The sequence below is a fragment of the Tachysurus vachellii genome, chromosome 10 (genome assembly GCF_030014155.1).
Source record: "Tachysurus vachellii isolate PV-2020 chromosome 10, HZAU_Pvac_v1, whole genome shotgun sequence".
NCBI lineage: Eukaryota > Metazoa > Chordata > Actinopteri > Siluriformes > Bagridae > Tachysurus > Tachysurus vachellii.
In genome coordinates, this window is record NC_083469.1 from 6,708,518 (window position 1) to 6,725,976 (window position 17,459).

At 39.3% G+C, this 17,459-nt stretch overlaps 1 protein-coding gene across 1 annotated transcript; it reads left to right on the top strand.

Moving 5' to 3' along the window:
- Positions 1-9,777: 9,777 nt before the first annotated feature.
- On the top strand, positions 9,778-11,892 carry LOC132852376 (TMF-regulated nuclear protein 1-like). Its single transcript, XM_060879546.1, has one exon. The coding sequence runs from the start codon at positions 9,899-9,901 to the stop codon at positions 10,412-10,414; it is 516 nt and encodes a 171-aa protein (XP_060735529.1). The 5' UTR covers positions 9,778-9,898; the 3' UTR covers positions 10,415-11,892.
- The last annotated feature ends 5,567 nt before the right edge of the window (positions 11,893-17,459 follow it).

Below are 17,459 nucleotides of genomic sequence, written 5' to 3' on the forward strand. Positions count from 1 at the left end.
TAGCTAAATTGAATCATTTCGGACTGATTCAGTATGAACTGTTATGTAATGAATCATTTTGTAAAATGAATCGTTACGAAGTTGGTTCGGTTTAAGTAATAAATCAAAAAAAGAATTCCCTTATGAGCCTCTTACAAGTTAGCTGTTTGCTTTTTCATATTGAATTTCACACTAAAAGACTCAACTGAACCAGTGAATCATTTGCAAAAGAATTGATTAGATTGGATATTGAATCGTTTCTTTACAACTCTGTGGTCATTATACTGAAATCATGTGTGGTGTGTGATGGAGCAGTGTATGAGAGCTGATGGTGTTTCAGGGCAGAGTAACTATGTGAAGCACCTTTGTACGCTGTATGTTGTTAAAGTATATATTATACAAAAGTTTTCCTGTGTTCAGCAAAGATTCGGTCGGTTTCTGAAGGCTGATCTAAGACTCCTTTCCTCAATTATGCTTGAGGTTTGTCTCTAATGTGTCACTTGCTTTCTTCATATCTTTAAAATAAAAATAAAAAAAAATAAAAAACGGAATGGTAAAAATGTCTCTTTCTTTAATTTAGGAAACCCAGGGATTTATTTGATGTTGGTGAGTGAAATGGTTTGTAACCCTGATGGTGCTTTTCTGTGTACACGTGCTGTTGGGATGACGGTCATCTACAGTGTATGTTCTTGTTCTCAGAAGAATCAGAGTCAGGTCTGTGTTCTGTTCCTGATGCTTTTCTTTTAAATTCACTTTTTCTTCCCTCCACTTTCTCAGCTTCGGGTTCTGCTTCTGTTGATCAACCTTGTATATGAAGGGTCACATGATTTAACCTTCTCTGCTGTGTGTAAATCCACATTACGGTGCATTTAGCTGCCCAAGTCTTCACGAGACAATGAGAAAATACACAGATACTATAACACAGGATAAAACTTCACATTGTCAACACGACTGGACATTTCTACCTGTTTTTGCTCGTTTGCTGGTTCAGCATACAATCATATTCCACAGAGTTCATTAACTTCAGCATTTTGATACCTGACAGCTTTGAACTCTCGGCCTTTTGTGTTATCATTTTAAACAACCCAAACTGTTTGTTTATTCACATTTAACGTGAACTTCTCACAGCTGTGAATAAGTGACTAAGGGACTTGTGGGGGAAAAAAGGGAACTAAAAAAAAACTCAAACCAAAAGTGATGCATAGAAAACCTTGTAGATGTTCAATGTAAAATTTTCAGCGCTCGCTGTTTCTTTGCAGAATTGTCATTTTAGATGAATGTGCTCTGCTGCTTTTGTACTCGATCTGGTCTCTATTTTTATCTGCTTATTGGATTAGTGTAATAAAATACCGTGACACACTTGCAGTTGTATATGAGGATTGGGGTCAATGTGCTCTCTTTTTTGAAAAAAGTAGGTCTGGTAAAAAAGAAAATTTAATTTTCTTAATTAACTTTTTTATTTCTTCCAGTCATCTCTAACTGGGGGGGGCACGGTGGCTTAGTGGTTAGCACGTTCGCCTCACACCTTCAGGGTTGGGGGTTCGATTCCCGCCTCCGCCTTGTGTGTGTGGAGTTTGCATGTTCTCCCCGTGCCTCGGGGGTTTCCTCCAGGTACTCCGGTTTCCTCCCCCGGTCCAAAGACATGCATGGTAGGTTGATTGGCATCTCTGGAAAATTGTCCGTAGTGTGTGATTGCGTGAGTGAATGAGAGTGTGTGTGTGTGTGTGTGTGTGTGTGTGTGTGTGTGTGTGTGTGTGTGTGTGTGTGTGTGTGTGTGCCCTGTGATGGGTTGGCACTCTGTCCAGGGTGTATCGTGCCTTGATGCCCGATGACGCCCGAGATAGGCACAGGCTCCCCGTGACCTGAGGTAGTTCGGATAAGCGGTAGAAAATTAATGAATGAATGAATCTCTAACTAGCCATCGGTCCCATCAGTTGACTTATTGAGGCTGAAAGCTAACGTTCTTCCTCTGAGATACGTGAAGCCAACCAACTGGATCTTTTCAAACTGCTGCTCATGCTGCATCACAGGGCTGTGTAACATCAATATAAGCCCTCTTCTGCATACATGATCTCAGTGGTGTTCTTGATTGGCTAGTGATTGACAGGTGATGGAGAGAATGCTGATTATTGCCTCTGTGGCTCCTGCACATGGATGGCTGTGGCAAACCTGCAGTCTCTTGACAGTGTGGCAAGTCTGTCTGTCTGTTATTCATTCTTAATGGATGTGTGCAAGATTAGATCTTTACACATTAAAGTAAAACTCTTTGTAATGTATTAGAAGAGTATTTTATAAAAATGCCTTCACTCAAAATTCTATAGTAGCTGGAGGTCTGTGGTCCAGATGCAGATGCTGGACTAGAGAGTAGCTACAGGCTTAAATAAAATGAACTGATTTCTGATCTAAAATCTTTATCAGATCTGGTCTGAATAGTGAACAGATGGCATGATATGGTTAAAAAAAGTGTGTTTATTCTTTCAGCATGTCATCTGTACAGGGTTTGTGACTCTGCATTCAGTCATATGCATTCAGATGGTCTGACCACCATGCAGTCATGTTAGTTGCTTATCCAGACAAGAAATGTCTAATTATGTTGGCTTTGTAGAAGCCAACATTCTGTTTTCCTATTTCAGCTTAGACAAAAATTTATAAAATTTAATGCGGCCTAGGGCTTTCGAGCCACATGCACCAAATTCGGATATGTTGTAGATCCTGGTCTGAAGTTTGTTGTTGTGACTTTTCTAAGCGATCCGAGTTCCGGTACTTCCAGTACCGGGTCTCAAAGTGGCCTTTTTTCCCCCATAGACTCCCATTATAAATTTTGGAGGTTTATAACTCGGCAAGCTTTCGAACTATCTACACCAAACTCGGCCAGCTCCTTTAGGGTGATACTCTGAACAAACTTTTAAACTGGTGTACCGACTGGCCTTTCGGTTGTGCCACAGCCCCGCCCCCAAAATATGCAAAATCAAAAAAACTTTTTACAACATGGACATGTGACATATCAAAACACTCAGAACAATGAGGGGAACTGCCGTGGGTATTCTGATGATGTCACATGCTCGTCTCCACTTGCCTCCAAATGTTTTGGCACCCTATCTTTCTGTCCACTTGCTTCCAAAAGTAACACTGACCCTTATGTCCACTCGCCTCCAAAAAGCACCGGCCTTTGTGAATACTTGCCTCATCAAAGCCAACATCAAAGTTTGTCGCGACGAACTTTACAAATCTAGTTGCTAATTAAAATTGTACTCCTGATCTAAGGCCACTTGTTAAACCCTGTCAGCATTATATAGATAAATAAAATAATGTATTCTTGTTTGTATTTAAATGAAACTCTATAATTTTTCATTTTGAATATAAGAATACATAAGCAGATGACCTTAACCTGAAAACTCTGTGTCACTGAACACCTTTGGGATCAACTAAAACACAGATTGAACCCTAGACTTCCTCACCTTCACATTAGTGTCTGATCTCACTAATGCTCTTGTAGCTGAATGAACACAAATCCCCATAGGAACACTAGTGAAAAGCTTTCTCAGAAGACTAGAGCTTATTATAAACTGGAATATGTTGTGATCGACACACTGGTGTGTGTTTGTGTTGGTGTCCACAAACCTTTATCTGTGCACTGAAGTTTTTTTTATATGTAGATAAGCTGCAGAAATTTTAGGTTCAGTTTCTGTTGACTGAATGAACTCCGTATCCCTTGAGTTCTAAAAAACCTGAGGTAAAGTGAGAGCATCAGCTAAAATAAAGCTTTCCAGCATCACCAGATATTTTAGTGCTTTCTCGGCACTAACCCATCTGAGTCAGCTCACAGTGGAAGAACTGAAGGAACCTCGTCAGCTCAGTGTTGGAGTCACAGCCTATAGTGTGTCTTGTCCTGGATTCCTCCGACAGGAACGTAGGCAGGGTCTGACCCTGATGCAACTAAATGATGGAGTGCTTTATGAATATCTGATGCTGCAAACTCAAGTACTGAATGAAAATCCAGTGTGAGAGCTCATGTAGTAATCTGGGGAAGACTTTGAACAGGAAGTGTCCATGTAATCTATATTTATGACTAATTTATATTACATTTAATTAGAGTATTGATTGACATGTTGCTTACCGTAGCACAGTCTGCCTCACTGTATCCACTGTAATTTCTAAACTATCTATCTATCTATCTATCTATCTATCTATCTATCTAAGCAAGCAGTTTGGAGAGGGGTATATTGATCAAAATATATTTGCAGTTCATAAAAGCTACATAAATGTTGTAGCTATTTTTATTACGTAATTGATGGCTTGGTTAAGGTTTTTATTACAACTGCATAATCGACCAGTGGACCAGGCCTACAATGAACCTGACATCCCATATGACTTTATCTGGCTCGACGTGTTTCCAGCCTTCCTGAGTTCTCCAACATGACCACCATTGATCCACTCCCTTCACTAGCTTCCTGTAGCTGCCTGGAGCAGATTTAAGACACCGAAGCTTAACTGAAAGCCAAAAAACAGACCAGCACTGCCTTACATCAAATAATTTATCACGTCCTTTACTGCCCTCCTGATCCATCACATTCTCCAGCACTGCTCGATTGGAACCAACATCTCTCAGGGTACAAGGAAGACTTCATCAAGGGTCTTCTCTCTTCTGGCACAGTGTTGGTGGAATGAACTTTCTCTAGATGTCTAAACCAATGAGTCACAAGACCTACCTCTTCCTGAGGTACTTAAACACTTTAAAAAAATCTTTTTACAAAATAATAACAACTTGTCAATATGCATTCTTGCTGTAATTAATCCCAAAAGATTTTGGTATCGAGTGATGGTATTTCTTAAAGGCATCTGCCAAATGCTGTAAAAGTAAATTTTATCAAACATGGAGTCAGTCTGCCTAACAATTTCTAAAACCTTGTTAGCGAAGTGACTCCCTCACATACTTAGTCATTTTCTATCAAGCTGTTAGACATTTTTACTGCTAAATCATTTTATTTTGCAATCAGATATCAGCTCTGGTCCTGCGCTGCAGATAGAATGAAACGTTTAAATGCAGTTTTCTTCCAAACATTATAAAATCTAGCACTTCATGTTTGTACTCAAGCCTACACTCTCGACTACAACAGTTTTTTTTTTCTCTTGCTTAAATTTATAAATCAATGGCTTGTTCTGCTAATGTTTTTGCCGTCCATTAGGTCAGTGATGTTCAGTCAATACGTCACACGCAGGATGCCTCAAATAAGAAACTTCACTCGTGTTAATTGGGTTTCACCCAGGGGAAACGGCATATGTGTGTTCAAATAAAACTGAACCCATGCTTTTCTGGTTGTAAAAACTTGCACCATTCACACCCAGGCATGAACAAAGGGCATTTGTAGTTCAATTCAATTCAGTTACAGTTTATATGTATAGAGCTTTTAACATGGTCATTGTTACAATGCACTCTCACTCTCTCACTCATTTTCTACCGCTTATCCGAACTACCTCGGGTCACGGGGAGCCTGTGCCTATCTCAGGCGTCATCGGGCATCAAGGCAGGATACACCCTGGACGGAGTGCCAACCCATCACAGGGCACACACACACACACTCTCATTCACTCACACAATCACACACTACTTACAATTTTCCAGAGATGCCACTCAACCTACCATGCATGTCTTTGGACCAGGGGAGGAAACCGGAGTACCTGGCGGAAACCCCCGAGGCACGGGGAGAACATGCAAACTCCACACACACAAGGCAGAGGTGGGAATCGAACCCCCAACCCTGGAGGTGTGAGGCGAACATGCTAATCACTAAGCCACCGTGCCCCCCTGTAACAATGCAGATTTATGAAAATATAAACATTCAGGGTATAAATTTAAATGTATCCATAATGAGGTGACGGTGGTGAGGGAGAAACTCCTTGAGGCTCAGACTCACAAAGGGAACCCATCCTCATCTAGAGGACACCGGAGGGTGTGATTAAAATTGTTCCTCTTTTATCATGATGTCTACCTTTTTGGTTGTCAACTGTTCACTGATGAAAAGATACCTTTGAGTGCTAAACTGTTCATATCAACTGCTATGTGAAATGGTACGATGAACAGTAATCTCATGTATGTCCTGTGTGGTTCATCATCTTTAGAAGTGAGCAGACTCCAAGTGTTGAGACTCCAAGCTCAATTCAAGCATCAGGGTAGATCAGGAAGGTTTGTAGAGCACAAGTGGTCAGGGATCATTGGTGTCTCAGAGATAGAAAGAGAGAAATTATTGCACATTTATATGGTAGGCAAATGATCACATAATGGTTCGTACAGTACAATTTTTAAACCATGAATCCCAGTGTGTTTATTAGTGCTGCAGACGTGCCAGCGTCTAAATTGTTCCATAGCATTCATTAAAATACAGTATGAGACATAAAAACCATGCTTCATTACTTATTCAGTCGAAGCAGCATTCAGATCGCACACAAAAATAATCCCCTCAACAGAAAAGACATATGAGTGAAAGACCTTTTTGCTGCTAGTGATTAGTTTCACTTCACTGTTGGCAGCACAGCTACAGAGAAACGTATACATGGTAGAGCTGCATCATCCATCCTGCCTGGTGTGTGGGTGTGTTTGAGGTTCTGAGTGTCAAGTGTGTGGGTGTTTGAAGATGTGTGTGTAGTGCCAGACCATCACAATCTAATTCAAGGTAAATGTGGGAGGCTGGGAGGCAGTGAACTCTGTTGAAGTTAAGGGCGAAATACCAATAAACCCACTCACTCTAAACTAATGCTGAACTTTTCTACTTACAGCATAAATCCATTCAAAAGAAAGATGATGCTTGGTATAGTATATTGTGTCGAATTTTATAGTTAGCATAGTTAGCATCTGCCAATACAAAAACCGAGCTGGTCAAACTGGTAGCCCATGTTTACTAGCTGGCTTCTTAATTAAAAGCCTAAACTGACCAAGAAATTGTTTCGGGTGGTTTCTTTCTTTTTCAGGACATTTCAAATTGTATTGCTATTTCAAATGCTTATGCAAGGATTCTAACTGGTCTCTAATCTCTTTTCTTAGCTTGCTTTTCTCTCATAGAAAGTTATCAGGGCTTTATTTTGGTTAATCCATTTTAACCTATGATTTTCAGTTTCCCTAAGTAACTGCTTTATCCTGGCCAGGGACTAAGTTAATCTGGAGACTATCCCAGAAACACTGGGAGGCAGGAAGGCAGGAGACTACACCCTGGATTGGGCACCATTTTGCATGATTTTTGTATTGGAAGAAAACTGATTAACTAAAAGAAAACCTAGAATCTGAATCTGAGAAATTCCCCACAGACAATAACCCAAGTTCAGAATGAAACCCATAACCTGTGAGACAGTAATACTGCATGGCTAGTTCTGTAAAAACAACTTGTCTATGAGTTTGCATTATTCTCAGTGGTTATAGAAAGGTTATATGTCTACTAGCACTAAAAGCTGGTAAGTATGGTCTACCAGTCTGACCAGCTTGGTGTGTATACTGGTAGCTGGTCAGACCAAGCCGGATTTTTCAGCAGGAAGGTAAACATGACACTCTCTTTCCCAGGGAGATGAGATGAGTGGATCTGTAAGACTGGTGTAATGCAGAGAGCCTTTGTCTTACTGGTCTTTTTTAAAAAATCCACTATATTTAATAACACATTAATTATAAATTCCCAAATGCACATAAATGCCTACAATTATATACTGGAACCAAATTGGCTCTTATGATTTATGATGAAATAACACTTGTTTGGTTTCCTGACAATGACAACTGTTTTAAGCTGATTGGCATCTCTACATTTTCCATTTTTTTGTGACTGTGTTTGTGTGTGTGTTGTTTGTGAAGGTGCCTCCAGTGGGTTGACACCCCATCACCAAACTGATGCTTTTCTGTGCCAAGGCCGAGGATTTCACGAACTAAACCTCAGTGTTGAATAACACAGTGACTGTATCATCATAGCTAACATTAGTGTTGGGTGTCAGAAGCGTTTGAACCACATAAACTTGACAGAGCTGAAGAGGGGCTCTCAGGCTTTTTGTGTCTAGACACTATTGATCTTTACATTTACAGGAAGATGCTTCTGTGGGTCTTACTTTTAACTGAAATATGATCAGGGTGTAGACAGTCATTATAAAGACATTATCCTGGAACCTAATAAATTAAAGCTGACATTCATGGATTTTTTTTTATCTGTTTGCTTGTGGATGGTTCTTTAGCTTTGATACACTGGATAAGAAGAGTAACCCGGTAGAGGAAGAAAGATGGTTTTCATACTTCCTCCTCTTTCCTCTCTTACAGTAAACAAGACTGACAATCTGGACAAGCTGAGTGACTGTTCATCTTTCGACTTAGAAGTGTTTTTTCCCCCTCTAAAAGATTTCTACTCCTTTTATACCACAGCAAATATCCAACAAGTTTTTAATATTACCACAAGATTAATTAAAGTATAACACATTATACTTTTCATCTGTTTAAAATTGCAATTATTGTATCTTACATTTTCCACTTTTCACTCTCTAGAACTTAGGATGGAATTCACACCTATTTACGTTACTAAGACGTCTGATGTCCCGGTGACTTTCCAACTTCTGAAAACATAATGTTACGGCTTTACCTCTTACTGTTACAAAACTTTGACACTGGAGACTCCTTCTATAAATGCTAGCTAAACATCTCGCAGAAATAAATTCAACACCATCACTTTTAATGCCTAGTGCCTGCCATGAAAGTATCTGTGAATTAGCAGTTCCCACATGTATGCTAACAGTACATTGAGTGCAAGACTATAAACATACTGTCAGAGCTGCTGTAATGGAAAGTTAATCAATGCCTTCTGACTCATCTGATTTGGGGATTCGGCAGTCCTGTTTTATGTTTAGGTATTGTAACAGGTTGTGTTGATGGAGAGTGTAATAAGGAAGGGGAGGATGCTAGTTAATGAAAAAAGAAATGGTTTAATTTTACTTTCACCTCCATTGTTAATCAGAAGGATTTCCAATAATCAGAGAAATATCTAGAAATGACTGTATCACCAATATAAGATAAGCCTTTAAAACATGCATTAATCACTTATCTTTTAAAAATTAAAGCAGTGTCCCTTTAAGATCGATACATCCTGAAATCTATTCCAGTACAAATCGTTTCATATCAGCACTCCAGTTACAGTGTAATGTCACTAAATATCATCCTTTACCAAACTGTGACCTTTAAAGCAGCCACTGAATCAAAAACTGATATAAGCTCTGCAGTTATCCTACTAGTTATTTTCCATGCATTGTGAGTCACAAATTAAAATGAATGTGCTTCTGCTACCTGCTCCATCATTTATCAGTGCCACTGTCTGTTACTTAGCAACAAGCGAGTCGAGCCACATCACCAAATGTTACGTTTGATAGTGGTCCAGGACACACTCGACTATTTTTGACCCATGCTGAGGAGAATGACAGAGAAATGAGAGAGGATGATTCATATGGGGCTGTGATGCTGATGGTGATATGATGAATCTGTTGCTATGGGCAAAGAAAAGATGCACTTGGAAAGAAAGAAATTTAGAGAGTAACCTCTTGAGAAAAGGCAAATAAACCCAGGAGGTCTTTGGGGTAGGAGGTTTTACGATAGGAAAGTAAGACAGATGAAAAGAATGGATTGGGTTTGGGGGATAACAGAGAAGGGGTGGAGGAGCAAGAGCTTATCCTGCTGACCAATCAGGAGCAGTTGCCTCATCAGCTGCATCCAATAGCATGAGAGCAGGCTGATTCAGCGCAGGGAAGCGACTCTGCTGCTGTTATTAATGAATGGAGCGTTTCTCTGCTAACACCGCCTCATCTCTTCCTCTCCCTCTCTCTTCTCTCCATCTCTCAGCAAAGGTAAAAACAACCTCAGAGGCTTTGCTACTTTTGGTAACAAGCAAACAATCAACATCTCTGAAACAAAATGAAGAAACAGCAGCAAGAAGATGAGAGTGCTGATGGCACTGTATCCTGTACAGCTCCATCATCTTCCTCCTTCTCATCTGCCCTGGTTCTACCACCAACCCGGAGATCCATTTCTATGGGTGACTTCCGTCGTGCCCAGCCAGGTTCTGAGATGCCGTCGGCCCCTGCTACAGCACCATCCTCCAAACTGGTGACCCCAAGCTCAAGCATGGAGTTTGAGGCAGCTCGACGGCGCCTGCTGGAGGTTGAGGAACGTCGGCGTGTCATCCAGGAAATGGAGCGCCGCCTGGAAGAATTGCGCGAAGTGTTTGTTGACTCAGAACGTAAGGCAGCTGAGCATGGTGAGCTTGTGACACGAGTGGCAGCCACAGCTCAACAGAGTGAGCTTTATGTTTCCGAAAACTCTCAGCGACTAAAGAAGGGGCTGCGCTTCAAACGGCATCGGCCCACCATCATCTTCTCGTCCATGCTGGGTCTCAGGACGTGTCTGCCATGGCCCGTAAAACTCAAATAGCAGTGGACGAGAAGAACTGGACTCGAAGAACTCTCGACCACTAGTCTGGATTCATCTAAGGGAAATTGTTTCAGAAAACCCTAAATATTTAGCTTTCATTCTTCAAGTGGAATCTCTCCTGAGGACAGGGATGAGAACACTCATGAGTCCTGCTACAATAATGTGAGACACCACACTACTGCTCAGAGATCTGTGTGAATGTATGTATGTATGTATGTATGTATGTATGTATGTATGTATGTGTGGGAGAAGCTTCAGTGTCTTTGTGTTGTGTGCGTTTTTTTTAATACATTTTTGTTATTGAAAAGAGAGAAAGCCTCATAGGTGCTGTGAAACTGCTTGGAAAATCAAGTTATATGATGATGGACCTAGAGCACTCAAAACTCAGAATTCTCTTTTTCTATGAAAAACACTTTGCCTACAGCCTTGAATAGTGTAGAATTGACGTCAAACTTTCATCCACAAGTCACGTTTAGCATCATTTGTGTTGGTTGTTATGGTTGCTGCTCTTTTCTCTTGGGTGCAGAGCTTGGACACAGGGGAAGGAGCTCTCGTCACCTCACGCACAGTCTCCTGTACTGTCTCTTCTGCCGAAAAGCTCTTCTACTTTGTGTTTGCTCCTGAATGTTTGGTAATACCAACAGAACCTCCAGAATTGCAACCTAACATCAATTAGTTATAGTTTTTCATGTGGCTGCTTTACCTTATGCTGGGTTCCTAGATGGTTCTACTTTTAGTCACACAAGGACCTATATATATAGCTTCTTTTGTCTGTAAGGGTACGTTTAGGGCTTAAACATACAGGTATAAGATAAAAACACCGGTGCAAAAGATCAGAATTGATGTGATGGTTCCCTGTATATAAATAGATGTACTTATACATTGCCATTTCAACAGGGTCAATAGGAACTCGCATTAAGCACCAATGCTGCATTTTTAACTACATTTGCTGTCTTCTGAATGTCTTTCAACGATATTGAAATCCTTGAATATTGAAATATTTTCTGTCTGTGTGCATGTCTCCTTGTGTACTCATGAGGAAACAGCAGTTTATGAAGCTCAGGAGAAAGTCACCAGGGATTTCTATTGTTAGTAAGAGCAGGTTAGGACAAGAAGGTTCAGTATCTCAGAGAGAGAACACACTAATTTCACTGTTTAATTAGCAGAATAACCTTTATGGGGATTAGGTTTATGTGGTCGTTGCATTTTGAGATGATCTCTAATTCTCCATAGAAGTCTCCTCTGTGTAATAACCCACTTGTGCCTGTGTAGATAAATGCTTTCCAAACACTAAACGTTAAGTTTGATTAGTAAAAAAAAAAAACGCTTAATAAGAAGCATGTAGGCACAACTGCAGTTAAGATGCAAGGATTTGATACCGAAAAAGGGAAAACATTTGACGTTTGTTTTACTCAGAAATATACTCAGATCATTCAAACGTGAGGAAAAAAACGGAAGGTTCTGGAAATCCTGTCAGGCTGCACTTTTAACATTTAATAAACGAAGACGTTTTCTCTAGATGTGCTTCTCAAGGTCTGTGTGTTCTCGTAACAAAGTACACACAGACCTCAATAAGCAAATCTAGATAAAAACTACTTCGTTTAGTAAACGTTAAAAGTGCAGCCTGACAGGATTTCTAGAACCTTCCGCTTCAAACTCGCTCTAGACCCCGCCTTCTTTGTATCTGCGCTCTCACGCATGCGCAGTACCGAGCCCGCGTTGCTGCAGCGCTGACCTTACGTCACTGGTTGGTTTGTTGTGCTTGAGTGCTGTGGCTCAGCGCCATGTTGGATCAGTTTTACTCACATTTTGCTGGTCTTTAGACACGTTTGATGTACTATACGTAAATTAAATCATGGTTACATTCAAATAATTATACCCACATATATTGTTTAATACCAACAAAATGATAACAGAAATATTAGCAGGTCTATCACAGTGAAACTGGTTTAATGTCTTCATAATGCTTAGTAATAATGGTTATTTGACACTGGTTGTGATTGTGGACTTTAAAAAGCTGTGCATAGAATTTATAAGGGCTTTTTTTCCCCACATCATTGTGCTCAGTGCTTAAAAGCCCTTTATAAAAGACGTAAGGTCAACTTTCACGTACATGTCCATTTCTCAACAAAGGGCTACCAATCACTGAAAAATATTAATCATGTAAATCCACTTAATGCTAAGCTATATTCATGTAACAGGACATCAATCTCCTTCGTTTATAGATGTGTAAGATATGTACTAAACTCCTACGTCTCTTTGATATACACTGTATGGACAAAAGGTTGTGGACACCTGACCATTACATACATATGTGGGCTTTCCAACATATTTTGGAAGCCTTGTCCTTGGAACAGGACAGTCTTCCTGTCAGGTCCATGACTTGTCAAGTTTGGAGTGGAAGAACTGGTGTCCTGTACAGATCTATGAAATCAACCCCACTGAAACCCTTAGGGTTAACAAGCCTCCTCACCTTGCCTCATCACCCAACATCACCCAATATATCACATTCTCTAGTGGCTGAATAAACAAATCCCCACAGTAACTCTCCAACATCTAGTGCAAAGCCTTCCCAGAAGAAAGGAGCTTATCATAAGAGTGAAGTGGACTAAATCTGGAATGTTAATGTTTAAGCACACTTGAGTCCGGAGCTTAGGTGTCCACATACATCTGGTCATTTACCTAACGCACAACTACTTACCAAAAGAACACCGTCTTAACATTCCTGAAATGAAATATCTCATCAGCTTTTGGAAAAAAAAAACTTGAATCACAGATATCAAATCAAGCCACTCAGCTCAGACACACAAGCTGCTCAATACATTCAGACTACAGTAATAACCTGTGATGGAAAACCAAAATAAACCAAAAAAAAAGGCTCTAAGTTTCTCCCCACACGGGTACATGTTTCGTATTGTTACTACTTAGGAAAGTGAATGTAGTGCAACTTTAAGACAAATATATGTTACATATTTGGCAAATGCGCCAAACAATTTGATTTTTATGACAGCGTATGGATGTTAAAATCACTACACCCGGTCCATTTGTGCATCGCAGACTGCATCACTTCTTCAAGGACATTTGCTTTACTTTTTAAGGCACCAAAAGTAAACCCACGGACATTCACTAAACAAAATTTCTCAGAAACATAGCATTATTTAACAAATTTAAATAATGTAATCCAGATGAGCTACATTTTATCTCATTTCATACAACTGAAAAATTGAGGGTTAAGGACTTGCAAGCTTCCATTTACCACTAAGCTACCACATCCCACATTAACACATATATTAAGCAAAGGGGTCAAATATTTCCCCACCCATGTATGTCTGTATCTGCATCTACACATGTGAAATGCCACTTATTCCTCCAATGCCTTACTTAGTCTGTATAGTCTGTATATGAGCGTTTTAATGTGTAGACGAAGCCTCAGCTTTGAATCTCGTCTTTTTGCACTGCACCTCCATTGAGTTCTGCTGTGAAGGAGAACACAAGTATTTTCCCCAAAGACCTCAGTGAGTGGGCCCACAATGCAGTATGAATGTATCAAACATCCTAATGTCACAAAACTTGCTGTAATTCTATCCGTTTCCTGAATTTTTACATAATCTGGCTTATCTTCTTTATGTTCTTGCTTTCAGGCTTTCTGCAAGAATGTACCTTTGTTTAGGTTTATGCATTGTAAAACTGCTTAAAAAACGATTGTACTTAAAGCACATTATATGCTTTAATATGTAATTAGATTCAGGCCTTTTCTTTATTCCTAACACATTGCATATAATTACAATAATATAGGACCTTGCTGCTTATGTATGATCCTAAGAACTAATAAACACAGATATATTGGTCATATGTAACCCATGTTTTTTCTGTTCATATGTACACTTCTTACAGACAGCAAATACAAGAATGAAACTAATTCATGCTGATTGAGAATCGTGACTGTTGTTTAGAAGGACTGACCTTTGCACAGATCATCAGCAGATTTTGATAGGTCAGCTGATGCAGAGGAAGTGCTCCAGATGTGTTCTGCTATTTAAAGATGACATTTGTTCCCGTGTATCCCAGACAATCTGATAACAATGAATGAAAATGGGAACAAAAAATGCGAAGCCATGATTTTTTTTAGGTGCAACGAGGCTACAGATAAATTAAATGCAAGCTCAGTATTTTAATTTTAGGAACTAATTCAGTTCCTAACTGTAAGTTTGATGAGTAATGAACAATAGATTTTTTTTCTTAATTAAAAGCACATCCTGAAATGTTTTTACGCCTCTTAAGTCACAGTGAACGACATATTTCTATTGTTTGAATTGTATTGTATTGTGTTGTATCATTAAATAACCAATACATGACAACCCTAGCAAAGAAAGTCTACTCAATCAAGGCCACATTATGATCACAACCGGATTTATCCTTTGTTCTTGTGAGATAAAAAAACAAAATAATAGGTATTAGGTATTGTTATTGAGGTAATAACAACATTGTATCTAGGTGCATATAACTATAAAAATCTTGAATTTACATGTTTTATTTTTATTAAAGATACACTACATGGCCATATATTTGTGGACACCTGACCATCAAACCATACCTGCTTGTTGAACATCTCAAATCAGATTTAGTCTTTGCTGTGGATTTAAATAATTCATTCATTCATTCATTCATTCATCTTCTACCACTTATCCGAACTACCTCGGGTCACGGGGAGCCTGTGCCTATCTCATGCGTCATTGGGCATCAAGGCAGGATACACCCTGGACGGAGTGCCAACCCATCGCAGGGCACACGTACACACTCTCATTCACTCACACACTACGGACAATTTTCCAGAGATGCCAATCAACCTACCATGCATGTCTTTGGACCGGGGGAGGAAACCGGAGTACCCGGAGGAAACCCCCGAGGCACGGGGAGAACATGCAAACTCCACACACACAAGGCGGAGGTGGGAATCGAACCCCCAACCCTGGAGGTGTGAGGCGAACGTGCTAACCACTAAGCCACCGTGCCCCTAAATTTAATTCGATTCAATTGGATTTTTTTTTGTATAACCCTTTTTACAACTGACATTGTCTCAAAGCAGCTTTACAGAAGTATAGAAACATAAATATTTCAAGTTTAAAATTAAAATACTATTTATCTTGAACATCTATCCCTAATGAGCAAGCCTGAGGTGAAGATGATGATATGAGGAAGAAACCTTGAGAGGAACCAGACTCAGAAAAGAACCTCATCCTCATTTGGGTGACACTGGACACGAAATAATGTAAATGTAAATAATGTCCTTACTACAGCTGTTCATATTCAAGTGGAATTGTGCAACCAAGAGCTTCTGAGGAACTAACAGGCCAGAGAAATTTCAGAGTTCACCACAAATCTAACACAAATTCCTTCCTGATGAAGTTTTCATATGTTTGCTGACGAAGACCTGATCATAAAGCCATAAGCTCATACAGTAACTATCAAATGGCATCGTGAGTTCTTTGCAGTTTGACTGGGAATAAATGTATAATGTATAATCCATGAAATGAGATGATTAGCACTATATATAAATGTTATAAAGCTATAACGTGACAGAACATTCCCTCTTGCACACTTGCTATTTTGTTATGTACAGTATGAGGAGATTTGAGTTCTGAGCTTCTAAGATGGAGAAAAGAATGATCATATAAGAATAGTGTGAGAATAGGGCAGAATGTATTTGGTTGTGTATGTGTTCGTTCTATTTATTCAGTTTAATTTTATTTTAGAAATGGATAAACATGAATGTAATATGCATGGACCAGTGAACTAAACAGACTAAACTACTCAATATCTAAACACTGTACATCTAAAAATATCCTCAATGAACGTATCTGAACAGAACAGTGGGATTTATTTCTTTCAGAACAGAAATCAGCTCTCCGAATTCAGTGGTTTCCAAAAAGCATCACTGACAATAAACAAACAGAATTATTGGATTATTCAGATTTAAACCGCTGCACTGCAGATCTCTAGCAAATCTCCAGTGTGTGTGTATCCTCCATATAGTGATGTAACCTCACTTAGCCCCAAATGCTTGCATCCACATGGCCTCGATTACATGCAGGATCTGTAAACACAATCTGTATAAAAGCAGCTACTAATTCACTCAACTGAGAGCTTTGTGAATGCTTTGTGACACACACACACACACAGTGTCATCTCTGCTTAAAGTGGTGTACATGATTTATAGCCAGGGTTCAACACTAAGATTGTTATTCTTAATAAATAGAAAATTTCTTATTTACATTGAATCCACTCACAATCATTTTTAAAGGAAGTTTTTTTTAACACTTGAAATAGTTAAACCTGGGTCTTATCTGATGTTTCACACTGCACATAATCCCTGGTTTAGAGTTTCCTTATTTTCATATTGTGACGTCATCAGCCGTGATTGGATAAACACAGCATGCGTCCGCATTAAATAACGGCTCGTGCTTTCACATCATCGAGGAATAAAGTACAGGTCTGCAGATCTGTCTGAGATGGTATTTTCTGTCAGCTTTCTAAAAGTTTTTGGCATTTTTAAGTAGTTGACAATGTGACACTGAACTTTCACTAATTTTTCATGGCCACATATTTCTCCCTCTCTGTATATACAGAGTGCACTTATTTGCCTGTTTGTTTACGTATATTAAAAAATAAATCCCTGAACAGACTTTACTTAAAATAACTTTATGAACAAGACCATAAAATAAAGAATCATAAAAAAGTGCATTTATTAAAGCTAATATTACATATCATTCATGTACATTTTTCAAAAATGCATTTCAGAGACCAAGTTTCTTTCTTTCTTTTTTTTTCTTTTTAACAAAAAAAAAAAAAAAAAAAAAAAAAAAAAGAGGGGAGTTGAACTGAATGGTTCGGATCATTTGGGCCTGTAATTGCTTCATAAACGTGAATAAGTGTAAGTGGAGTGCAGGAGTGCACCAGTCTGTACTCCCTCTCTGTCCTGTTATTAATAATGCAGAGGGATCTCTAAAAGCTTTTCGGATAAAATGCAGTACTTAAGCTGGTGGGC

What these genes read in the sequence shown, in the direction of transcription:
- LOC132852376 (XM_060879546.1), top strand. Translation starts at nt 9,899, where the DNA reads ATGAAGAAACAGCAGCAAGAAGATGAGAGTGCTGATGGCACTGTATCC.